We start from the raw sequence: 23,887 nt of genomic DNA, 5'->3' as shown, positions 1-23,887 counted from the left end.
CCAAACCCATCCTCCAACCATTTCTCAGGGTTCTTCCAAAGTCTCAGAAGAAGACAAGCACACAGGGCTCTGTGTATGATATATATTTATATATATAATCGCTCTCATTTTATTGTACTTTATCCTCTTTTTACAGTAGATCTGACACAGGCATTAAATAACCGCAGAGGGAGACCACTGGGTAGAAGAAAGAGCAGGAAAACCTGGGCACCCAACGGGAAGAGACACAGATCCAGTGGGAGGGAGAAGGGGGATCCCCTTGAGGGTGGGATGAGGGCTACAGTGTTAAAGGAAGCGGAGGTTAGGCAGGATAAAGGTAAGCAGAGAAACCAAAGGAAAATGCCTCCATAATGGAAGAAAACTCAGAGCCGGAGACCCTTACTTTACATTCTAGGGGCGTTAGAGGGGTTGTCTTTGTTTTTTAAAGGCAAAAGAGTCTGAAGGAGATGGGTCCAAGAAGCTGAGAGCTGAGCTGGAGGGGGCTGCCTGAAACTTTGAGGCTGGCATGCGGACAGGGAAGAAGTTAGTGGTTGCAAGGAGTAGCCAGAGAGGATGGGGGTGGGCAGATCTGGGCTCAGGGAGTCCCCCCAGGCAGCTGACGTTTCCAAGGTGGCCACTGGGGATGGAGCCAAGACAGAGGCCCCTCCCCCAGAGCTCCCTGGGAAGCAGAACTTGAAAGATATTCTGGGAAGGCCGGTGGGGGAAGGGAGCCATCAGTTAAAAACAAAGTGGATATTCAGAGCAGGTCAAGCCCGCCTGAGTAGGAGCTGTTTGGATGACAGAAGAGGCCAGGAAGATGTTAAAGTCTAGGCCTACTAGGGAACTTTCTAGAAGAACTAAAGACTTCTCTTCCAGTCCTCCTCTGGAGTCACAATGGGGGGAGGCGCAGGATGCACTGGGAAGGTGGAAAGGCCACAGAACCAACTTGTACTCTGCTACAAATGGCAGCTTCTCGGAGGGTACAGGGAAGGGGAGAGAAGAGGGCAGGCCTGCTGGAGGAACCAGAAGTCCAAGCCACCAAGATACTGGCTAGGTGACAGATGTGTGAGGAGATAAAAGGAGAGTGGCCAGAGTGTTGGAAGGGGAGGGAAAACAGTATTCAGCCCTGGCTAACAAAGGGCTGAAAGACAGCCAGGGGTATGTGGTGTGTGGGTGTGGTGAGTACGAAGGTGGGTGGGGTCCACCCCACTTTCTATAGCTCTTGGGGGGTGCAGAAACGGAAGCAGGAGCTGTACGGGCCTCTCAGAAACAAGCTCCAGCTAGAGAAACTCCAGCAGCACTCGGCCTCATGCACGCTAGGCAAGTCCTCTCTCACAGAGGAACCAGAAGTCTCCTAACTCCTCTGTGGCCATCTCGGGAGCCCATCTGTCTCTGGCTACGCTACGGTGGGAAGATGTTTGAGACTGTGGGGATCAGGCTAGGTGGAGAACCCGACAGCAGGGGTGTGAGGCTCAGACAAGTCATAGCTCTGTTATAAAAAATACCTTTGGGGCGGGAGAGGGAGGGGTCAGGCAGGGTCAAGGCCGGTCCAGAGCATCCGAAGGGAGGTGGGGGAAGGGAGCCTCAGGTTTTGTTGATTCGAAGTTTGAAGGCCACTCGGCCGGCGAACTTGTCCCTCTCGTCGTCTGTGGCGATATTGGCAGCATTAATTCGGCATTCCACGTTCACCTCCACGTTAGGGGTCACATTGAGGAACTTCACAGCCACCAAGGGCTGCGTATAGTTTACCTAGGCCAGAAGAAGACAACGACTCAAGCCTCTGGGACCTTGGCCTGCTTCCTGATCCCCGTCAGGAGCCACCATCAAGGGCCTTCCTTGGGACTTACGTGGAACTTTTTGCCATAGTAGGGAAAGTACATGAGGTCAATGTTGCCATTGGCAGGGAACATGATGTAGTGGCCAAGATTCTCGGCATCTTCATCTCTCTGTGGGGTGCAGGAAGGTTAAGGGGAGAGGATGTCAGGACCAGCAGGCACCGGAAGAGCTCACTAGACTTTCCTTTTACCTCCTTCACCCCAAACTATTCCTCTCAGAGTTGTTTTCCTTGAGCTGTGGATCTGCTCTGTAGGTGTGTGTGTGTGTTTGTGTGCATGTGTGTGCACACATGTTCACACCTACAGAAAGGGTGGCCTGTCTCCCCAGCAGACTAGATCTAGGGGTGCTGACACAGCGGAGGCCTTCTACTCCACTATCAACCCCAAGTTCTTACCCCATCCTTGGGAATCGGTCTCTGGAGCAGAGCCAAGAAAGAACAGATAAACAGTAAGGGCTCCGCAGGAAGAAGGAGGAGGTGAATGGGGGGAGGGGAGGAGGGGTCAGGCAGCAAGTTTCTAGAGAGGACATAGTCAGGTACAGGGTTCCAAGAACAAGCAGTTGTAGCAAACGGTGCTAACTGATCAGCAGCTACCAGACATCTGAAGGGAACTGAGGAGCAAGGCAAGACAGAAGGGCGAGTGGAAGAGACACACAGACAACTGAGGTGAAAGAGAAAGTCCACAGGGAAGGAGCCAGGGGCCAAGGCTTCGGTGCGGGTGGGCATGGGTCTGTCTGAGGCAGAGCAGGCATCTGTATCCTAGAAAGAAGCAATGGGGCCAAGAGCCCCTCAGAGCTAAAGCTGCGTGGGGCCCACTCTTACCCCCTTATCCCTAGAGTGCTGGGGCCTCTGAAAGCAAAAGAGACAGGGAGACATGGATAAAGCACCCAGAGACCACGACGTACACACAGCTGGGCAGGCAGGGGCCCGCACACTCACCTTCCCCACACAGGTAACATTCATGCTCTGGTTTGCCCCTGCATAAAAGTTGATGACCTGCAGAGAGAGAAGAGGGTCGGCGTTAGAACCAGCCACCTCTTGGCGTCTAGCTTTCCCATAGGCTTCCCATAGCCTGCCTCATAGCACGAACAACCAAAAACCGGCCCCAGTGAAAGGACACATTCTTTGGCAGATGGTGGCCCCAGCCCCCTCCTCCTCCTCCCTAGGAACCAGCGTCACGGGTACCCGGTTCATCTTGATGAAGACACAGGGCTGCCCAGTGCTGTAGCCATAGTGGGTAGGGTCCCCGATGCCAGAGCAGTTGCCCAGCTGGGTCCGGTTGAACTGGCAGGCACGTTTCGGATAGTTGAGAACCCCATTATCTGGTTGCTCATAATATCGCCCAGGGCGGCAGATATCATTCTTCTGAGCTTGGATGGAGTCGTTGTAAGCTGGGAGGCCGGAGGGACAAAGAGCAAGTCAGAGGCCCCTGCTGTGGGGTCCGTGGTTCCGGGTCCTCCCAAGCTCCCGGACAGGCCGGCCCCACACTCACGTTCCAAGAACTTGTTGAGCTTCTGAACATGCTGGTCCCAGCTCTCGGGGTCACTGATGTTGACAATGACGTCCAGGTTCTCCGTCTTGGGGCGAATCATCAAGCCTAGAGCCAACCCGAGCGAAGATGCGGAGTCACGCGTAAGACAAGAAGAGACACGGCAAGGAAAGAAAGCAGACGTGAAGAGTAAGGGTAAGGGATGGTGCAAGGGTCTGAAACTGCCTTCCTGGGAGGGCATCTGCCGCCTCTCCAGATCACATGACTCCTGGCTGCAGGGCAAGGCAAGGAAGGCCAAGCTCAAGAGCTCCCCACCAAGCTCCAGCAGACAACTGTGAGTTGGGGTGGGAGGGGGACTCCACGCTGGGAGAGAGGCTGGCTGGTAAGAACCTGCACTCACCTGGTGTGGCCAGCCGGTCCTGGTACTTGGGAGTGTGGTCAGAGACGGTCTGCAGCATCACCCACATGGTGAGGGTGAACATGGCCGTGAGGAAGCCATAGAAGACGAGGTAGAAGAGGAGGATGAAGGCTGGGGGGAGGAACTAGAGTGAGCAGGTCCTGTGTGTCCTGCATGGCCCCACCTAGCCCCGCCCCCACCCTTCCCTCTCAGGCTGTGCACTGGGCTAGGCCGAGGAGCCACAGGATGTCTGAGGGCCTTCCCCTGGGAGCCCAAGAAACAAGCTGCAGGCAGGCAAAGCCCAGCTCCAGCCCCGACTCCCAGCCTCCTCCTGGGACACGCTCAAGTCCGACCTTCTGGAGGCCACCAGAGACCTAAACTGTAGTTGTTGTGACAACTCCAAGAATAGGCCACTGTCACTCTGCCTCTAATTACATTTCCAACTTCTCAACCGTGCGCGGTCCTGAAAAGGCATGGACAGCATCTGTGCCTGCTGCCCTGGAACTCGTGCCTAGGGATGTCCTAGCACAAGGGCCCCAAGCTGGTACTGGCCTCCATTCTCAGCCAAATTCTTACCACCCCAGAGCCTAGCTACCAGGGCTCAAATAGCAGGATGGACTGCTTGCTCGCTCTCTCTCCCACCCCCTGAGGAAGCAGCTTCTGAAATGAGGCACTAACTGGCCCAGCCCACAAAGACTCTAAGACAGAACAGAACCTCAGCACCCATACCACACAAGACCCCGGCCAGAGTCAAGGAGAAGCCAGACCCCCAGCCCAGAAGCCTCGCCTGGCACCATCTCCCACCACTCCTCTCCTAGGCCTGCTGAGGAGGGCTTGCTGCTCCCTGCACCCTGAGCTAGCCGTCTCTTCACCTAGGGAGACACACTTCCTCTGTGAAGCGGTCTCAAGCAGGGGTCTCTGGTTCCTTGAGGGCAAGGGCGGCTCGGAGGCCCTAAGTCTTAGGTGGGTGGTCTGATGAACACTGTGTCCAATCAGTGTGGATATAACGTAATGATGTCACACAGAATCCCTCGTGCTTCAGTTCTCCGGCTTGACACTGTCATTTGCAAGAACGTCAGTCACCCACACCTCACCTGTGCCGGCCCGGGGACCCCGACTACATTTAAAAAAAACCTTGCACAGCCCTGCGATAAGGGTGGTGAGTCCCCCGGGCGTCGGAGTCCCTTGGAAACACCCATCAGCACAGTGACCGTTTGTCCCTCCGCTTCTGCCGCCTGGAGGAGGGTCGCCCCTCCCGGCAGGCCCCCCACCCACAGAGCGGCCGCGGAAGGCTGCGCGCGCCCAGCGGCGGAGCAAGACAAGCAACCTCCGCCGCAGAGAACGCCCCCCACCAAGACCCCCGCCAGGTCCGCCCCCTCGCGAACCTTCCCAGGGTCCAGGGAGGTGGGTGAGAGCTAAAAATAGACGAGGCTGGCTAGCTAGCGAGAGCCAGAGGCAGAGTTCGGGCAGTCTGCGGGGAGGGGGACGGTGCCCGAGCGCAGCCGCAGGGCCGGAGCCGGAGCGGGAGCGCCGCGGCACGGACACGCGCGCGGAGCCCGCGACCCCCCGCCCGAGGGGGCTCCGCGGGGGGCGGGCGGGCGGCGGTGACCTACTTTCTCCGCCTCCGCACGGCCGGAGAGATTAGAGCGCCGATCCGGGCCCCTCCCCGGTCCAGAGCGGACAGCGGGAGCCGGCCGCCGGGGGCAGGAGCCCGCGCCCCGCAGGCGGCGCCGGACGGCCCGCTCCCACCTCGCCCGCGCCGGCCCCGCGTACCCCAGCTGGTCCCGGTGCGCCCCATGAACTGGTGCGTCCGCGGGTTCCACACGAACTCCTTCCACTCCTCAACCACCTGCCCGCGGCTCTTCTTCTCTTTCTGGATGACCATCTCGGCGGCGCGGGGCGAGTCCCGGCGCGCTGCGGGGGGCTGCGGGGAAGCGGGGGCGGCGCGCGCTGAAGCCCTCCACGCACCCGCCGCGCGCGGGGAGCCGGGCGGGGGGCCTCGGGCCGGACGAGCGGCTGCTGCGAGTCCCGGGGTCCACAGCCGCGCGCTGTGCTCTGCGGCGGAGGTGCGCCGAGGCTAGGCCCCCCGACTGCGGTGGCAAGGGGGGCTGTCGAAAGAGACCCGGGGGAAGGGATGCCAAGGCAGCTTCGCCCCGCACACCACCCAGAGGCAAAACAAAAAGGGGTGCAAAAACACAGACGGCTACCAAACCCGAGCGAGGTGCAGAAAACGCGGGGTGCAAAGAAGCAAGGAAGGATGGGGGAGGGAGCCGCCCCGAAATCCAAGACGCGAAGAGGCTGTGGAACGCGGCAGGTGGCCGATTAAGGCTCCTCCGACACGCGGCGACAGCCACACCGCAGTTGGCCCAGCCGGCGGGAGCTGGGGCGGGGACGGCGGCGGGGGACGGGCCGGAGAAGGGGCCCGCACGGAGGCTCCGCTCGTCGGCAGCGCAGGAGCGCGGGCCCTGCGCGCGGTCTTTATACTCGGTGACTCGGAGGGTGTCCGCCCCCTTCCCACCCCCACGAGCCCCGCCTCTCCGCGGCTCGCCCCAGAGACCTCATGCATATGCAAATTTGGAGATGCTTGGGCCCGCCCCCTGCTGCGTGCTCTGGTCCTAGAGGGCTCTGCCTTACCCCGGACCCCGGGTACTACACCGGAACAGGGTGGGAAAGGAGGGCAGAGGGTGTGTCTCGGTGGAGAAGACGCCTAAGCCGAAGGACAAGCTGAAACGTCCTCAAGAGTGGGGGCACGGGGCAAGGGATGGCAGTTACTTCGAAAGCCTCCGGAACAGAGGGCAGCGTGTGAGAGGAATAGAGAAAGCGCCAGGCCCCCGAGAAAGAGCCAAGAAACTAGAATACAGGCGGGGAGGGACGCCGCCACAGGACGCCCTTCTGTGTCTTAGTCCCACTGGCCCCTTTGTCCAGCCTACCTGTCCTCCGTGCCCTGGGGTCCCTGCCGTCTCCCCACACATTATCTGAAGCCCCGGAATCACAGCCCCTCCCGCACTCTAGCCCGACAGCCTCCCAGCGCCCAGGTCAGCTTCCGCTCCCCATAACGGTGCTCCAGCTCTGAGGAAGCCAAGCCAGCCGGTAGACTGAAGCCGCAGCTTCTACCAGCTTAAGGAGAAGAGCGGTCATCTTCTCCGCTTCGTTATGTGGCAGGAACACCAAGGCCCACTTTCGGGGGTCGGAGGACAACCTGCTGGAGTTGGTTCTTTCACCACCGAGTGGAGCACAGGGCTGGCCTTGAAGAGATGCTCCTGCCTCTGCCTCCCAAATTCTGGATTTAGGAAAACATACCACCACGATTGCAGTAACACCGGTTTTTGTTTTGTTCTTGGGACAGGGTCTCATTTATCCCAGGCTGCTCGGGGACACTCATCTGAAGTGTCCAAGGATGAATTTGAACTCCTGATCCTCTGACTCCGACTCGTGAATGCTGGGGTTACCGGTGTCTACCATCATATCCAGCGCCAGCCCAAATCCTGAGCTGCGATCCCCCTTCCTCTGCTGAAATTACAGGTGTGCGTGGCCACATCTGATCGTAATTCCAGTTTTACTCCAAGCTTCGAGAAAGTAATTCCAGCATTTGAAACTGTGAAATGACACGATCAAACTGAACGGTGACCGTATGTGGATTCAGCTTCTTGGGAGACTGGGGTAAAAGGGTTGGTTGAGGCCAGGAGTTCAGAGTCAGTCAGGATTGGATGCTAACTCAGAGGAAGAGGAAGAGGAAGAGGAAGAGGAAGAGGAAGGGAGCCAGATGTGCTAAGCCATGCTGGTAATACAAACTGAGTGTGTGAGGATGAGTTTTGAAGCCAACCCCTATGGCGTATTGAAGTAGGAGAGGCGACAGACTTGAAGACCGAGATGTGAGGGTGAGTCACAGACCTAGTCCAGAAGCAGGTGAACAGTGGGAATAAGGCAGCGAAAGGAATCCGGGCCGGACCTCAGCTCTTCTCCGGAGCGCCTGGATCAGGAACTTACTTGTTCGCCTTGTCTATGCTTTCCCCACCCCAGTACTGAGGGCTGAACCCCAGGGCCCTAAATATAACAGGTGAAGGCTCTATCCCTGAACCATCCTCCCCCACCCTAGGCTCCAGGCTCCTTGACAGTAGGCCTTATCTTAGCAAGATAATGCTGCTGGTGAATTAAACGGAAACTTGGAACGGCGTCTCCTGCAAGAAACCCCAGGAAAGCAGTCTGCTGTCTCCAGTAGAAGAGGGGCACTAAATTGAAAGCACGCCTGCACGCACACACACACGCACGCACACACGTGGCAAATACAGCCAGTGGTGGCCTCCAGCTTCTTGTCTCCGTCTCTAGTCTCTATCCTGGGCACCAGGCTCACTTGCTTAGAAAAGAAAGGGAGAATGCCTTCTGGCCACTAGAGACAGGTCACTGAACAGGATGCCTGCCACCCCCACCCCCCTTGTAACTTCTGTAGGTAAGGAGGGGCCGGGAGGGAGGGACCAGTTCTGTACCCACTGCCCGACCTCCAACCTGTACTCAGAGGGAGCTGAGCTGAGAAAGGCCCCATGGTGCACCTGGGGGCAAAAAAATCATTAAACCCAGCCTCGGCCTGGCTACAGCGGGCCTCTGTGTACAGAGCCCTGGGCCAGTCCCAAACAAAGAGGGAGCAAGAGGAGAAAAATCTGCTCTTTGGAACCTGCCTCCATCCAGGCTCTGCCCCTTCTCACTGCCAGAGGCAGGGGTGGTCTACAGCCAAAAGTCTATGCCCCTCACATGCCAGAATTCCAGGATTTAGCCTTTTCCCCCCATGATTTACGTGTGTGTGTGTGAGAGAGAGAGAGAGAGAGAGAGAGAGGAGAGAGAGAGAGGACTTTCTGAGGACGAGGGGAAGTTGGTAGTGGGAAAAGGGTAGGAGGGTGGGGCCAGGAGGAGACGAGGCAGGGGGTGACAGTTGGGATATAAAATGAATAAATTATCAAAAACTTAAACTTGTGGGACTCGGTTCTCTCCATCCATTTTACAGAAGTCTGAGGAATGAAACTCGGGGAGTCATGCTCAGTAGCCGCTTGGTACCAGCCGAGCCAGTCAGCCCTAATAGCAGGATTTTGATGGGTGAGTTAAACAAGGTAGATCTTTGCAAAGACTAGGAAAGCTCAGGTTTTTTTGTTTTTATTTTTTTACAAGCTGGAAGGAAGCTTCTTGGTACAGCTCAGTGATAGAGCAAGTGTGAGACAGTAAGATGTGCCCTCAGCACTGAAAAATAAATCCCTCTGGATGGGTAGAGGCGATATTCGTGCAACATGCGAATAAATGTCCTTTGTGCCCCTGAGATGAACACTTGACGGTGGTTAGGAGGGTAAGTTTTAGGTTGCTTGTGTTTTGCCACAATTAAAACAAAACAAAACAGTAAGATGAAAACACAAATGTTCCTGCCCTGACCAGATGGAGCCCAGGCTCTCAGCAGGACACACCAGGCCTCCATCACATGACCCAAGGAGCCTTGCTTCCTTCCCTCTCCGGCTGCCCACGGCTCAGCCACGTGACAGGCCCTCGCTCTGTGGGTTCAGCAGCCTGAGATCCACTCTTCAAGCGTGGCATCGATAAAAAGCAGCGGCGAGCTCACATTGGGGCACTTTTCACAAGCCCTGCGGTAGGTGTTTTCACCTCCGTGACTCCGTCAGATCTTCGGAGCACCCCCAGACACAGAAAAGCCAACTTCTGTAAGTTCGAGACTGGCCTGGTCTACCAGTGAGTTCTAGGTCAGCAGGAGTCACAGAGTTAAACTCTGTCTAGGTAAAATGGTGGAGATTGAGAGTTAAAGTCATTTCTTCAACTTTGAGCCTCTACTAGCTCATCCTTTTGATGAAATTAATATCTAGGTCACCTGGTGTCCCGTTTTATGGGGTTTTGTTTTCCTTCCTTCCTTTACTTACTTACTTATTTGCTTACTTCGGTTTCTCCAGGCAGGGTTTCTCTGTGTAGCCCTGGCTGTCCTGGAACTAGCTTTGTCCACTAGGCTGGACTCAAACTCACAGAGCTCCGCCTGCCGCTGCCTCCCAGAGTGCTGGGATTAAAGGAGTGCGCCACAGGGCCCAGCCTGTTCTTAATAGCATCTCAGAAACGTGTCTCTCAACACCCAGGGTCTACAGGGACCATCAGGCCTGCTTCGTCCTTAGAACCCTGCAATGACCTAACAGGGCTTGGCGTCCTGTCGGTAGCCAATAAATATTAGTTGAAAGAAAGAGAGAGAGAGGATGGGGCAGACAAGCGGGGAGGGAGGGAGAGGCAGCGGCCAGGGTGGATGAGAGGAGTAGGCCAGGCCTTGAGGCTTCAGGGTGTGCTGCCAAATCTGGAAAGTTTTATTTTGGCGGGGGCTTGGGGGCTGGAGAAGGCGAGGGATGTTGAGCGGGCACAGTGGATGCCCTTGGTGGGGGCTTGGCAAAGTCTGCGTCGAAGCAAAGTCAGTCTTAATGAAAGAGTGTAGACAGCTCTGGACCGCGGTCAGGAATCTGGGAATCTAGGGCAGGCTGGAGAAGAAAGGTTGGGGGCACAGTGTCCCGCAGAGGACAGGGTAGAGGCAGAGGAGAAAAGCCAGCCTCTGAGACATTCTGGGCACACAAAGTCAGGAAGTTAGGACACAGAGCCCAGCCCTCCCTGATGGACTCCTGTGTGTAGACAGGCTCTTCAGTCTGCTCCCTGCTCCCTAACCCGGGGCTTCCACCCGCTGACGTCTCATTATTCAGGTATCCATGCCAGCGACAGACCTCAGAGGCCTTTCCTGATTACCTGCTGCCCCACCCAGGACAGCCACTTCTTCCTCCCTCTACTCTGGTCTTGGCTTTTACTCCCTATTTGAAATGGTGCTTTTTTCAGGGAAGTTGTTTTTGTTTTTTGTTCTGAGGCAGATCTCAGTATGTAGCCCTGACTGGATCAGAACTCTCTGTGTAGACCAGGCTGGCCTTGAACTCACAGGGATACAGAGATCCTCTTGCCTGTGACTTCCAACTGTTGAGGTTAAAGGCTTGCACACTACACCCAGCCTGAATTTTTTTTTTTTATTTGTATATAGGTGTCTACCCATCAAGTGTGTGCAGTGCCCACAAAGGCCAGCAGAGGGTGCTGGATCCCTTGGAACTGGAGTCACAGACAGTCGTGGGTTCTGAGAAAGGAATCTCAATCCTTGGGAAGAATCACAATGCTCTTAGCCTCTGAGACATCTCTCCAGCGTCCTTGTTTGATGTTTAAAGCATGGTCTCATATAATCCAGGCTAGCCTTGACTCTCTATAGCCAAGGATGGCCCTTGAAGTCCTTGTTCCTTCTGATTCTGCCCCCCAAAGCACTGGGATTATAGACTGAGCTACCTAAGTACAGTTTTTGTTTTGTTTTGAGTTTTTAAGTAGGGTCTCTGCAGCCCAGGCTGTCCATGCTGTCTCCTTCCAAACCCTGAGATGACTGGCAGGAGCCACCTGCTGTTGCCTGGCATTATTGTCCCCTCCCACCATACAGCGAGAGCCACAGCAGTAAGAATTGTGTGTGTCCTTTCACCAACGTGGCCTAGGTGGCCAGGACAGAGGTTGACACACAGCCTCTGTCGGCTGAAGGAGCATGCCCAGGTGGCCAAACACAAGGCAGGCCTCAGACCTGAATGTGGGCTCCCTGGTCATGCTGAGCATTCTTCCAAATGTGCTGCTGGCGGAGAGGCTGAGGGGCACAGTGTGTGTGTGCGGGGCGCCAGGCTGTGCCGTCCTGACACCTCCTCAGTCTGCAGCCATCAAGGCTACCCTGGCTGATCTCTGCCGTCCGGGGGTGAGACCCCACGGCTGGGTTCCGGGGGGCATGCAGCGTGGTGTTTGGTAGGGTGCCTGCCTACCAGGCACAAAACCCTGGGTTTCTCTCCAGGCCCCATAACTCTAACTTCGTGACCCACACCTGGGAGTTCAGTACGGGCAGAGGAGCAGAGGTTCAGGGTCTTCCTGGACTACAGATCAACTTTGAAGCCGGCATGGATTACAGCAGATCTTTTTCCCCACCGAAAAAAATAAAAACTGAAGACTGAAGAAAGGCCTGGCAGTTGTTGCAAGATATTTGATCCCATCATGAACCCCAAAACTGAACTGTGAACCCCGTCTCCTGCTCGGTGTGGTTGAGCCCTGTGGCGCACTTTTAGCCCAGCAGCTGTTGTTATTGCAAACAGCTGATAGTGTGCCTCAGCCTTGCACGCTCCTTCAGCGCAGGAGCTCTCTGCGAACAATAGAGGTCTCGCCCAAGAGCAGAGCAAGAAACCAGCTGGCAGGGACTGAAGAGCAGGAGGGACCTTGAGCTGAGGGGTGTTTGAGACAGCGTGGAGAAGAAAGGGCTACTAGCCCAAACTCTGGCTTTAGCGTAGGCTTCAGCTCCTCAGCTCCCTGGCTTTTTGGGATTTGAGCTAGCAAGCTTTTGGCCTTGGGCTTTTTGGTCTTTTCCTTTTTGGGCTGTGAATTGAGCTAGAGAGCCTTTGGGTTTTTGTTGTTGTTTTTGTTTTCCCATCTGGAGCAGAGCTGAGGAGGAAGGTCCCCTGGGTGTTTTCTCTGCCTCTCTGAGCTAGCAGGTTTTCACCTCAGCATCTGGCTCCTGCGTCTTCATTAGGAAAATAGAACAGTTGGGATTTTCATCTTTGTTTATAACAACAGGCAGCGGTGGCACTCGCCTTTAATCCCAGCATTTGGGAGGCAGAGGCAGGTGGCTCTCTGCAAGTTGGAGAGAGACTACAGACTACTGGTCTACAGACTGAGTTCCAGGACAGCCAGGGCTACACAGAGAAACCCTGCCATGGGGTGGGGAGTGAAAAAAAAACAAGTAAGTAACTAAATTAAAACAAGCTCTCTCAGGGAGGGAGGGAGGGAGGGACTGGGAGGGAATGAGGGATCGGGGACACGGCTGGGATACAGAGTTAATAAAATGTAACTGATAAAAAGAAATAAAAAAAAAACAAACAAGCTCTCTCTATTCTCTGTGACTCTATGTGGGGTCAGCCTGCTCTACCTCCCAAGTTCCAGGGCAGCCAAGGCTACAGAGTGAGACTGAAGGACGGAACTGAGGGCTTGCTTGAGCCTGGTGACTGTAGCAGCTAGAACCCAAAGACTGTCCTCCTCCTCCTCTTCCCCCCCCTCTTCTTCTTCTTGCCCCCCAACCATTCCTCCTCCTTCTTTTTCTTTCGAGGTAGGGTTCCTCTGTGTAGCCTTGGCTGTTCCAGACTCAATTCGTTGACCAGGCTGGTCTCCAACTCACAGAGATCCGTCTGCCTCTGCCTCCCGAGTGCCGGGATCACAGGCGTGCGCCGCTTTGCCCGGCTGACACAATGGCTCCTCCAGTAAGAGCTGAGACATGAGGCTGGGGCGTGAAGGTTCCCGGGGACAGTGAGGGCCGCGGTGTTCTCCCGGCGCGGTAAGTGAACTGGCTCGCCCTGTTGTTTTTATTTCTAGGCAGGGTCTCAGGCTGGAGACGAGCTTTGGTGGGAGAGCGGTTGCCTAGCACGCACACGTCCTGATTCCATCCCCAGCACCGCAAAGCACACGCAGGCAGACCCGCAGGTCTCCGCCGCGCTGCACGGAGGACGCCGGTGAACTGCAGGTCCTGCTCAGGCACTGGCCACCACGCCTCCTCCCGGATGCCGCGCACCCTCCCTGGCTTCCAGCGTGCTGGAGGGAGCAACACGCCCAGTCCCTCTCTTAATTCTTTGACTGCAGAAATTTTCCTGAATCTGCCTTTTCTCTCCAGTTGGAACCAGGACAGACCAGTTTTTGTTTAACGGGAGAATACTAAATCCTCTGTGACAGCAAGGAAGACGAAGCGCGGAGAGTTGCTGCTTTGACCCCTCTGCCCCTTTTGCCTCGCTCCTTTCCATTCCTTCCCGATCTTTCCCAGAACGCCTTCCCCATCTTTCTGCAGCGCTCTTACGCCCCCTGCTGCCCCTTCTTGGACAGCAGTGGCCCTGCCGAATTCTTCCACTGACTTGAAGGAGGGAAGCTTGAGCCTAGGTGGGGCGTGGGGAGAGGGCAGGCTCCTGGGCTCAGCCTCGGGAAAACTCTCTGCCTTCCCTTCTAGGGCATAGCCTCCCGGTCTCTGCGCTTGCACCACTGCACTTTTGCAGCACATAATTTCCAATTATGCTTCTATCTGTTGCCTGTGAAGCGAACCCGTCTCTCCCACGGGTCCAGGAGCCCCAAAAGGAAGCACAGTTGCATTTGCTCCTCAGTGCACCTCAGTGCTTGCCACCCTGACTAGTTCACTGCCAGAGCACGGTAAACATTTGTTGAATAAATGGGTGAGTTGCAATCAAAGCTCTTTATTTTTAAAGACAGGGTTTCACATAGCCCAGGCTGGCCTCAGACATGCCATGTAGCCAACGGTGACGCTGAGTCCTTACCCACCCAACATCGCCTCTCCTGGGTTTACGGGCATGCACCACCACGCCTGCTTCCCAAAGGGGCCCTACAGGGAGGGGCGGGTGTCATTGCCCAGGCTCTGAGGGCAGCTGTGAGTCCAGATGCCCTGGCTTCTGCTCAGGGCCCGGTCTATGTCCAGTCTCTGCCCTTGCACCCAGAGATCACTCAGGCAAAAGGAGACCGAAGAGACCTCTCCTAGAGGGAGGTGACACAAAGCATCAGGACTCAGGCCCTGTGGCTCCAGCCCCAGAGTCTGAACTCCCACAATCACTTAGACCAAGGCTTGCTATGTAGCCAAGGCTAGCCTGGCACATGCACTCTTCATGAGCCTCCCGGTGTTGATTGTAACACACACACTTATGTGTGAGTACGTATATCACACCTGGCCCCCTTCTTGCTCCTGTTTTCTTTTCTAGTTATAAAACCCTGGGCCTCGTGCATGCTAGGTTCACGCTATGGGCCTGGGCAGCACCCCAGAGGCCCCCCAGAGGTGTCCTTCCCCTCAGAACCTGCTTTCCTTCCCTTTAGCTGATTTACTCAAATAGCATTCTCTTACCTGGTAAAGCCCCAAGGGAGAGGTGGCCCTGAGGCTGGGACCAGAGGGAGGCAATTCTCGAAAGAGACCCAGAAAGGGCTGCCATCTTCTGTCCTTGGCTCAGGACCACTTTGAATATATCCAGCTTCAGCTGGAGAGGGAGCCCCATGTCCAAGGGGAACACGAGTTTAGAGTCTGCTTCGGAGCACAGCACCACCTCCTGCGGCGTGCAGGCAGAGCCGGGGTTAGGAGGAAGAATGGGCCAACACAGCGCTGGCCCCTCTGGTCTACCCTGCCATGCGGTTTCCTGGCCTGGCATTCTACGAAACCATCTCCAGCCCCCAATACACATGTTTGCAATGTGTGAACAGCTACCAGGTAGTCCCCTGATCTGAATGCCCTCTTCACCCTCCCTGCTACTGAAGCCCTTTCGCTGTATTTCTCCCAGAATCCACTAAACGGAGCCAGCCGCCCACCCTCTCCCTTTACCTGATCTTGCAGGTGAAGGGTAAGCCAAGAAGAATTTGTTCCTGTCCCAAGAGAAAGGAGGCATCCTGAGCCATCCACCAGCTTAAATCCCAGCTCCAGAGAGAAGGTCCAGGGGGCTGCGTGAGGCTGTGGAATGTCTAGGGGAGAAATGACCTTCCTCAGGCCTTGAGGCTTGGGCTTGGGGGCCAGAGCGTTGGCTCAGTGGTTAAGAGCAGTTATTGCTGTTAAAAGGACCAGGGCTCGATTCCCAGGTCCCACGTGGAAGCTCACGACCTCCTCAGGCACCAGGCAGTCTCGTGGTGCACATCCAGGCAAAACACCCACCCACATAAAATAATAAAAAATAAACCCAAGCCGCGTGCGGTGGCGCACGCCTGTAATCCCAGCGCTCAGGGAGGCAGAGGCAGGCGCATCTCTGTGATTTGGAGGCCAGCCTGGTCTACAAAGCGAGTGCAGGACAGCCAAGGTTACACAGAGAAACCCTGTCTCGAAAAACAATAAACTAAGTGTAAGATTTGGGTTTTAGGAAGAGATGGACACACTGTTAAGGAGGGGAAGGCAGAGCTGGCCTTGGAGAATTTTTAAAAGTCTACCTCGGAGACTGAATTCTGCATGGGTCCCTGGAGGAAAGAACAGTCCAGGTTGCCAGTCCACGTCACACCTTCCCGGGCTCCCCGGGGCGGAGGGTGGGAGCTGAGGCTCCTGGCCCAGCCAGGTGTCTCGGCGAATGCAGCCATCCAGGGCAGGAGCCAGCTGAGGGGGCGGAGCCAGGGCATCTTAGCTTTCCGTCGCAGCTCTGACTCCACCCCCTCGCCCAGAGACCTGAACTCAGGTTTCCGAAGCTTGGCCCGGGATGTAGTTACCGGAAACCGGAGGCTGGAGGTGGGGAGGAGGAACCCCCCTAGCGCAATCCTCATGCTAGGCTGGGAACGGTCCAACAGGGACCCGGAGACTTGTCTCAGGCTCAGCAGCTCCTGCCCGTCCACCCACAGCAGCAGCGAGTCCCCGTTCATCTTCAGCTCCACCTACAGGAGGGGGGGGGGGGTCGGAAGCGGAATGAGAGGCCCTGAGCCCGCCACCTTCTTCAGGGGCAGTCGAGAGAAGGTGCTCTCGAGGGCACGACCGAGGCTCACGCCGACGTGCTGACTGTGCCACCTGACGAAGCAGGGACGGGGGCAGCTGCTTCACAGGGACTGTGTGCAGCCCAGACGGAGGACCACAGCCAAAGCGCGCTACGTCCTCCCTCGGAGCGGGTCCGGCGACCCCGCCCCACACAGGAAAAGCGCTCTCACCCGGTGCCATCTCCCATCGTTGAGCTGAGGGCCAACGCCCACTGTGAGCCGAGCCCAGGGGCTGTGTAGCTGGATCTCAGGCTGGCCCTCCCGGAGCCCCAGCAGGAACCAGTCTTCCTCAGTGTTGGTGTCTCCGTAAAAAATCACTCCCTCTGGATCCCAGGTTCGAAACTCAAAGGAGGAATAGGGCCTGGGGGACACCGAGGAAAGGCTTTGTGGGGGGCGTGTGGGGTTTCGGGGCTGGGGAAAGAGGTACCTGGCAGATAACACATGGGGAAAGGGGACTAGGAGATGAGGGGAGAGGTCCGGGTGGGAGCTAGGTTGAGAGGCCAAGCGACTCCCATACTTGCTGACTTTGGTGAGGTCGACGGTCATAACAATGACAGGCTCCGGTCCTGGGCCATTGCTGAGGTACCTAGCAGGAGGGACCTGAGCACTCTACCCGAAAACAAACAAAAAGATAAATGAGCTGACCAAAGACATTTCAGAGACAGAAAGGTAGAGGCCACGGGGTCAGAGGAGGAGAGGAGGGAGAAAGGCAGAGCCACGTGCAGCTCGGTGAAACACCGGGATGAGAGGCCTACCGCGTTTTGCCCCTGGGTAGGGACTCCGAGTCTCTGGGCCTGACCCTGCTGGATGTGGGGCGGTGGGAGCAGCAGCAGCAGCAGCAGCAGCAGCAGCCGCCACCGGTGCTGGGAGCCCGCTGAGTCTCCGGTCCCCATAGTTAGCTGCCGTCCGCTCTGTGGCTCAGGCCGTCTGAGGAGAGCCAGACGGGGGAGGCGGCCTTGCACAGGGGTGGTGAGGCTTAAAGGTTGTTCCGTGGGAAGAAGGGGGACAGGAGATAGGGACATTGACCCTGTGGCCTCTCTGAAGGCAAATGAGGTGAGGGACAGAGTCCCTCCTCTGTGGTCCCCCTGCAGCCAAGATATGTGTGTGAGGCTGCCAGTCTCCTCCCCTCCCCTGCTGTCCAGTGCGGCTCCTCCAAACACAAGGCTGCCTTGGTAGACTCGAGATCTGGAAACTGACCTCCTGCTTAATTAGCATCCTCTATCTGGGCCAGAGCGAGGCGTGGGCTCCAGCTATCTCGGTGACTGGCCTTGGGAGACTCCCGTCACCTCTGCTTCTTGGCCTTGTCTGTGCCGAGGAGCACAGTCCCGCCTTTACGTGAGTTGTGCAGAAGACGGCAGCCATGCAGGCAGAGCTCCCCAGGGGCTGATAGCATGCCTCCCTTCATTTTCCCAGACCCATGGGGCTGTTCCCACAAGAACAGCCCCATGTGTATTAGTGGATGCTGAGAAGAAATCTGCCAATAACCGAAGCACTGGGGAGATGGTAAAGTCGTGAGTTCTCGCCTAAGCTGGACTACACAGAAGGACTGTTCTCTAAAGTGGGGTGAGGGGTAGACGGCTCAGTGGCTAAGAGCACCTGCTGCCAGACATAGTGACTTCCGTTCACAGCACAGCATCCAGATGATGCAAGGAGAAGGTTTACTCCTGAAACTTCTCTGCTGACTTCCACAAACACACGTGCACACGTGTGCAAAGGCACATGTTACACACACACATACACTCAAATGTTTTGTTTTTGTTTTTTTAAAGGAAGGAGAAATATAATTTAAGAAGCAATAAATACTCTGTTTAGTCCCATCATTTGGGAGGCAGAAGCAGGTGGCAGGTGGATCTCTGTGAGTTTGAAGTCAGCCTGGTCTACATTGCAAATTCCAGGCCAGCCATAAATGATCATTAGTTAAGTGTATTTGTCTGTGGCATGAGGCTGCAGGGCCAGGGGAGGCCAGAAGAGGGCGTTGGGTCCTCTGGAGCTGGAATCACAGGTGTTTGCCAGCCTCCTGACCTGAGTGCTGAGAACCGAACTCAGGCCCCTCCCTTACTCTCAGCAGCTAGGAGGCAGGAGCAGAGGGAGGTGCAGGCCAGCCAGTTCTCGACCAGCCAAGGCTACATAGCCCTGTCTCAAAAGGAAGAAAAAGGTGGGGGTGGTGGTGGCATGGGAGAGACGGCTCGAGGGTTCAGAGCGCTGGCTGCTCCTCCAGAGTACGGCTTCCGTTCCCCTCTCTCACATGATGGCTCACAACCAGCGGGAGCTCTAGTTCCACGGTCTCCAACACCCTCTTTTGGCCTGTGCAGGTTCCAGGCTTGTGAGCGGTTCACAGATACACATGCAGGCAAACACCCATACACATAAAACGAAATTTAAATTTTTATATGTTAAAAAGACGTGGTGCCACACGCCTTTGGTCTCAGCACTCGGGAAGCAGAGACAGGCAGATCTCTGTGAGTTTGAGGCCAGCCTGGTCTGCAGAGCAAGTCCAAGACAGCCCGGGCTACACAGAGAAACCCTGTCTCAAATGAAAAAGGAAGAACCCAACTTCTAACCCAGGTCCTCTGGAAGAGCAGTGACTGGTGTCTCTGAGACTGCTGAGCCATCTCTGCAGCCCGGAAAATAAACACACTAAAACAAAACAAACAAACAAACCCCAAAGGCACAGGGGCTGGAGCGGCAGCTCGGTGATTGAAGCGCTGGCTGCTCTTCCATAGGACCCAGGTTCAATCCTTAGCACCCACATGGAGGCTCACGACTGTAAGTAACCTGCTTCCAGAGGATCCAACACCCTCACACAGACCGCCGTGCAGGCAAAACACCAACGCACATAAAATAATAAATGCATTTTTAAAATTTTAAAAAGGCAGTTGGAGAGTCTGGCTGCTCTTTCGGGGGACCTGGGTTTGAGTCCCAGCACCACTTGGCGGCTCTCAGAAGAGGGACTCCTCCTCCGCCTTCTGAGGGCACCAGAAATAAATGTGGTGTGCAGATACACATGCAGGTCAAACACTCAGCACACACACACACACACACACACACACACACACACAAGCCCAGAGAAGCCGGCACATGGAACCTCAGCCTCCGAGTCTGAGTGCCCAGCTCAGAGCTCAGCTGGGTGACGGCTCTAGAGGTAAGGCGCTTGCTGTACAAACGCGAAGAGCTGATTGTCCACCCACATAGCACCGGGACAGGGCAGGGCTCGCCTCTGACACCCCTAGTGCCGGGAAGAAGAGGCTGTGGGGCTCTGAAGAGGGGAATGCCTGCAGCTCCCCGGCCAGCCGCCCCAGGTGCCCCGAAAGGGCTGTCTCAAGTTAAGGTGGAGAAGACGCTCAGCCTTGGCCTCTTGCTCCTCCACACACCTGTGCCCGCTGCTCATGCGCACACACACACACACACACACACACACACACACACACACACAGAGCACTCACCGAAAAGGCGGCACACGCCTGTAATCCCAGCACTGGAGAGGCAGGGGCAGATGGATCTCTGTGAGTTTGAGGCCAGCCTGAGCTACACAGTACTCTCAGTTACACGTATTTATTATAGGACCTAATGTGGAAAATTTTAAACACAAATGTTTCTTTGAGAACAACACTCTGAGCCACAGAACAACTATAGGAAGCAAGTGAAGGGGTTGTTCAGCAAGTGCAGAGGTGCAGCATTTAACGCCCAGAACCAAAGACGGAGGGAGGGACAGAGCGGAAGAGGCTAGGCTGCCCGGGGCGGAGCCGGCTGGGGGGCCTGGGCTCACGCAGGTTCTGGGCTGCAAGACTACGAAGCGTGAAAGCCAAAGCGGCCAGCGGGCGCACACTTGAGTTCAAGCAGTGTAGGAGACACTTGCTGCTCTGCGAGCTGCGGGCTCCCAGCCCGGTCACGGGACCGCGGGGCCAGGCGGGGCCGGGGTGGGGGTGCGGGGAAACGCTCTAAACAGCAACCGACTGGCGGAGGGAGGGCCGGGGGTTCGCGGCCTGGGCCCGCAGAGGAGACCGCGGAGCCGGGCCCCCGGGTGGGAGCTCCCGGCAGCCCCCCGGCCCGCACCCTCGGCCCTGAGGCGCGAGCTGGAACGGAAGTGGGGTTGACTCTGATCTTTGATCCCTGACAGTGAGGAGGATCCGGATGGCGTCCGTGAGGATCCGAGAGGCCCGGGAGGGAGACTGCGGCCACATTATGAGGATGATCCGGGTGAGGACTTGCGGGCCGGGAGACAGAGTGCCGAGGGGTGGGCGCAGCGCGCCGGAGTGAGGGCCTGGGGCCAGGGCTGGGCCTCCGCACCCCGCTCCCGGGGCGCCAGGGCCTGCCTGCCCTAACGTTGCCTTGGTACTCCCGCTGTAGGAACTGGCAGAGTACGAGAAACTGTCCCATAAAGTGAAGATCAACGAGGAAGGTGATGCGCTGTGCACCTGGGGCCTGACCGAGGCCGGGGTGGAAGGAGGGGTTCCTAGAGTGGGGCTAATACGGGTTCTCCCCGCCCTCACCTCCACTCTCCACAGCCCTGAGAGCGGATGGCTTTGGGGAGAACCCTTTCTTTCGCTGTTTGGTGGCAGAGATTGTCCCAGCTCCTGGGGATCTAGAAGGTAAGGGACCCTCCAGGCGTCCTCTGTCCTCCGAGTGTCCGTGGAAGCCTTACCCTTCTCTCTCACTTAGGGCCCCGTGTGGTGGGCTACGGGCTGTACTACTTCATCTACAGCACGTGGACGGGTCGCAACGTTTATCTGGAGGACATCTTTGTGATGCCGCAATATCGGGGTACTGGCAGGGGCTAAAGGGTGCACACAGTACCCACAGACCCACGTGGACCCTCAGACCCCATTCCCTTCCCTGCCCCCAACCTCAGCCTATGGTTTCCTTTGATATCAACTTCAGCTCAAATAATAGTGCCTTCACCCTTTCTCCACACAGGTCAAGGGATTGGTACCAAAATTATCAAAAAGGTGGCTGAGGTGAGCAAAGCTGTGGGGGTTGCAAACTAGTTCCTCCCCAAACAAAAACAAAAACCAGCCAGTCAGCCAAACCAACCAACCAACCAACCCCGAGAATGGGGGTGTAGAGGTTGACTAAGGAAATGGGAAAGATTTTCCTTTTTTCTTGTTGTTGTTGTACACAGGGTCTCTCTGTGTAGCCCTGACTGTCTTAGAACTTGCTCTGTAGGCCAGGCTGGCCTGGAACTCACAGGTCTACCTGCCTCTGCAGGAATGAAAAGTGCACACAGCCAGTGGCCGGAACCCTTCTCTGTTGAGTCTGAGACAGTGCGTCTGTCTGTTCACCTGCAGGTCAGCCTGCATGAGGGGTGCTCCCAGTTCCGCCTGGCGGTCCTGGACTGGAACGAGAAGGCCATTGGCTTGTACAAGTCTCTAGGCGCTCAAGATCTGACTGGATTGGAAGGCTGGCGCTGCTTTGGGTTTGAAGGGGAGGCTATGAGGGCGCTGGCAGGACATTGATGTCCCCTGGGGAGAGCTCTCACTGCTGTTGCCGCACTGGGGTCCTGAGACCATCTCCACAGATGCCGAGCCAGACAGACACTCACCCAGAGGCCTCTGGGGTGCACATTCCTCAGGTATTGAAAGAGGGGAAGTAAGGGCAAAGACTAGTAGAGGATGAAATGTAACATGCTTGCTTTGCCCTGGTGTAGTATTGGGCAGAGGAGTGCATGACAGGATGCTCCTTTGGTTTTTCAGGTTGGAGACTTTTGCTCTGGTGAGGCGGGGGGGTTGGGGGGAGAGGAGAGCCAGAGAGTTGGGAGCACTGGTGGGCCCTAGCGACTTGGAGCACCCTAGTCTTAGCCTGTGAGAAAGAGAAAAGAGCAAGAGGGTATAGGCATCTCAACCTTGTTAGTTGTCTTGGGAATCCAAAGGTCTTTCATGAAGGACTGATGTGCCAAAGACCACAGACAGCCTGCCATGGTCATCTAGGTAGCTGTGACGGTGTAGTACTGGGGAGACAGGGCTAGGAAAATCCCCTGAGCTCAGGGGTTCAGGGCCCACCGGGAAAATGAGGCCTGTCTTGTAAAAATAAATAAACAAATAAATAAATACTCTTTTTATTACTAGGTTGACATCGCCTACACTAAAATAAAACTAAACAAAACCAAAGCAAATCGTTAAAACCCTGGGGACAATAAAGGGTCTACACTGTGTATCCCCGGCTGGCCTGGAACTCACCGTGTGGACCACCAGCCTGGCCTAGAACTCACCGAGATTCACTGCCTCCACCTTGAGGGTGTGGGATTAACAGCGTGTGCCGCCAGCCAGTCCTTCTTTGTGTTGTTTTGAGGTGGCCTCTAGCCTAGACTGGCCTCCGACTCCCTGTTAGCCAAGGATGACCTTAGACCTCTGACCCTCTGCCTGTTAGTGCTGAGGGAACTGGCGAGTGGCACCGTGCCCGCTATACGGAGGTGCGGGGATGGACCGCAGGGCGCACAAACATACAAAAGCATTCTTAATAATTTATTTTAATGTCATGTGTATTGGTGTTTTACCTGCATCTCTGTCTGTGTGAGGGGTCAGGTATTGGAGTTGCAGATGGCTGGGAGCCACATGTGGTTCCTGGGAATTGAACCTTGGTCCTCTGGAAGAGCAGTCAGTCCTCGAAATTGCTGAGACATCTCTCCAGACCTCGCTTTTTTTTTTTTTTTACATTCATTTATTTATTCATGTGTGCAGAGGCATTTTAATTTATAACTATGGCAAGAGATCACATCCAAAAATCTTCTGGGTCTGTGTGATCAGCTGGAACACAATCATGCCTTTAATCCAGGAGACAGAGGCAAGCAGATCTGAGTTCAAGGCCAGCCTGGTATAGAGCAAGTTTCATGTAAGGAAAAGCTCAGGTCCAGGTATGGTAGTGTGCAACTTTAATCCCAAACAATGAAAATAAACAGATCTGCCTGCCTATGCTTCCCTGAGTGCTGGGTGGATTTGATATCTTAAAGATTTGGGGAAATCCTGTTTCAGAATAAAATAGAAAAGATGTTTTACAGCCAGATGTGCTGGCACAGGCCTTAAATGCCAGCATTCAGGAGGTAGAGGCAGGCGGATCCGTGAGCTCCACGTCAGCGTGGTCTTAGAGCAAGTTCCAGAACAGCTAGTACTACACAGAAGAAACCCTTTTTCAAAAAACCAAACCCCCCAAAATAAAAAGATTTAAAATGGGCTGTAGCTGTAGCTCAATGCTGGAGTGCTTGCTTAAAATGTGCAGGGCCGGGTCAAGAGCACTGGCTGCTCCTTCAGAGGACGCAGGTTCAAGTCCTCGCACCCACATGGCAGCTCACAACTGTCTGTGACTCCAGTTCCTATCCAACATCTCCACACAAACATACATAAAGGCAAAACACCAATGCACATAGAAAACTAAAAATATGTATACATACACACACACACACACATATATATGCACATATGTATATGGGCGATGGTGCTACCCGCCTTTAATCCCAGCACTTGAAAGGCAGAGGCAAGCAGATCTCTCTGAGTTTGATGCCAACCTGGTCTACAGAGTGAGTTCCAGGACAGGCAGGGCTGCAGAGAGAAACTCTGTTTTGAAAAAGAAAAAAAAAAAATAGAAAACCAAAACAAAAAATAAATAAATAAGTAAAAGAAATAAAAGAAAAAGAAAGGGGCTGGAGAGATGGCTC

At 55.6% G+C, this 23,887-nt stretch overlaps 3 protein-coding genes and 1 long non-coding RNA gene across 4 annotated transcripts; 2 read left to right on the top strand and 2 right to left on the bottom strand.

Annotated features, from left to right (window-relative positions):
- Positions 1-68: 68 nt before the first annotated feature.
- Positions 69-5,607, bottom strand: Atp1b2 (ATPase Na+/K+ transporting subunit beta 2). The gene is made up of 7 exons (XM_021648207.2): positions 5,473-5,607; positions 3,703-3,831; positions 3,306-3,410; positions 2,999-3,204; positions 2,753-2,809; positions 1,827-1,925; positions 69-1,728 (listed from the first exon to the last, which is right to left on the bottom strand). Exons 1-7 carry the CDS (start codon positions 5,582-5,584, stop codon positions 1,564-1,566), a joined length of 873 nt encoding a protein of 290 aa, XP_021503882.1. The 5' UTR covers positions 5,585-5,607; the 3' UTR covers positions 69-1,563.
- A 3,458-nt stretch (positions 5,608-9,065) lies between these two features.
- LOC132646271 (uncharacterized) lies at positions 9,066-13,975 on the top strand. Its single transcript, XR_009584387.1, has 3 exons — positions 9,066-9,392; positions 10,742-12,508; positions 13,135-13,975. It is a non-coding gene; the product is annotated as an uncharacterized LOC132646271 (long non-coding RNA).
- Positions 13,976-13,986: 11 nt separating this feature from the next.
- Shbg (sex hormone binding globulin) lies at positions 13,987-17,863 on the bottom strand. The gene is made up of 8 exons (XM_021648122.2): positions 16,998-17,863; positions 16,760-16,851; positions 16,414-16,603; positions 15,985-16,146; positions 15,715-15,874; positions 15,122-15,258; positions 14,654-14,852; positions 13,987-14,292 (listed from the first exon to the last, which is right to left on the bottom strand). Exons 1-8 carry the CDS (start codon positions 17,262-17,264, stop codon positions 14,144-14,146), a joined length of 1,356 nt encoding a protein of 451 aa, XP_021503797.2. The 5' UTR covers positions 17,265-17,863; the 3' UTR covers positions 13,987-14,143.
- A 2,106-nt stretch (positions 17,864-19,969) lies between these two features.
- Sat2 (spermidine/spermine N1-acetyltransferase family member 2) lies at positions 19,970-22,286 on the top strand. The gene is made up of 7 exons (XM_021648177.2): positions 19,970-20,083; positions 20,360-20,439; positions 20,590-20,641; positions 20,748-20,831; positions 20,902-21,003; positions 21,157-21,197; positions 21,528-22,286. The coding sequence occupies exons 2-7, from the start codon at positions 20,374-20,376 to the stop codon at positions 21,693-21,695; spliced, it is 513 nt and encodes a 170-aa protein (XP_021503852.1). The 5' UTR covers positions 19,970-20,083; positions 20,360-20,373; the 3' UTR covers positions 21,696-22,286.
- Positions 22,287-23,887: the final 1,601 nt, after the last annotated feature.

The sequence above is a fragment of the Meriones unguiculatus genome, chromosome 11 (genome assembly GCF_030254825.1).
Source record: "Meriones unguiculatus strain TT.TT164.6M chromosome 11, Bangor_MerUng_6.1, whole genome shotgun sequence".
NCBI lineage: Eukaryota > Metazoa > Chordata > Mammalia > Rodentia > Muridae > Meriones > Meriones unguiculatus.
This window is presented reverse-complemented; position numbering and strand designations above follow the sequence as displayed.

Coding starts and splice junctions, on each gene's coding strand:
- Atp1b2 (XM_021648207.2), bottom strand. CDS start 5,584: ATGGTCATCCAGAAAGAGAAGAAGAGCCGCGGGCAGGTGGTTGAGGAG. Junction 3,832..5,472: donor GCGCACCGGGACCAGCTGGG/GTACGCGGGGCC, acceptor TCCTCCCCCCAG/CCTTCATCCTCCTCTTCTAC. Junction 1,926..2,752: donor ATGTTACCTGTGTGGGGAAG/GTGAGTGTGCGG, acceptor TGCACCCCACAG/AGAGATGAAGATGCCGAGAA.
- Shbg (XM_021648122.2), bottom strand. CDS start 17,264: ATGTCCCTATCTCCTGTCCCCCTTCTTCCCACGGAACAACCTTTAAGC. Junction 16,147..16,413: donor ACGATGGGAGATGGCACCGG/GTGAGAGCGCTT, acceptor CCCCTCCTGTAG/GTGGAGCTGAAGATGAACGG. Junction 15,259..15,714: donor TGCAGAATTCAGTCTCCGAG/GTAGACTTTTAA, acceptor TTTCTCCCCTAG/ACATTCCACAGCCTCACGCA.
- Sat2 (XM_021648177.2), top strand. CDS start 20,374: ATGGCGTCCGTGAGGATCCGAGAGGCCCGGGAGGGAGACTGCGGCCAC. Junction 21,004..21,156: donor TGTGATGCCGCAATATCGGG/GTACTGGCAGGG, acceptor TTCTCCACACAG/GTCAAGGGATTGGTACCAAA. Junction 21,198..21,527: donor TTATCAAAAAGGTGGCTGAG/GTGAGCAAAGCT, acceptor GTTCACCTGCAG/GTCAGCCTGCATGAGGGGTG.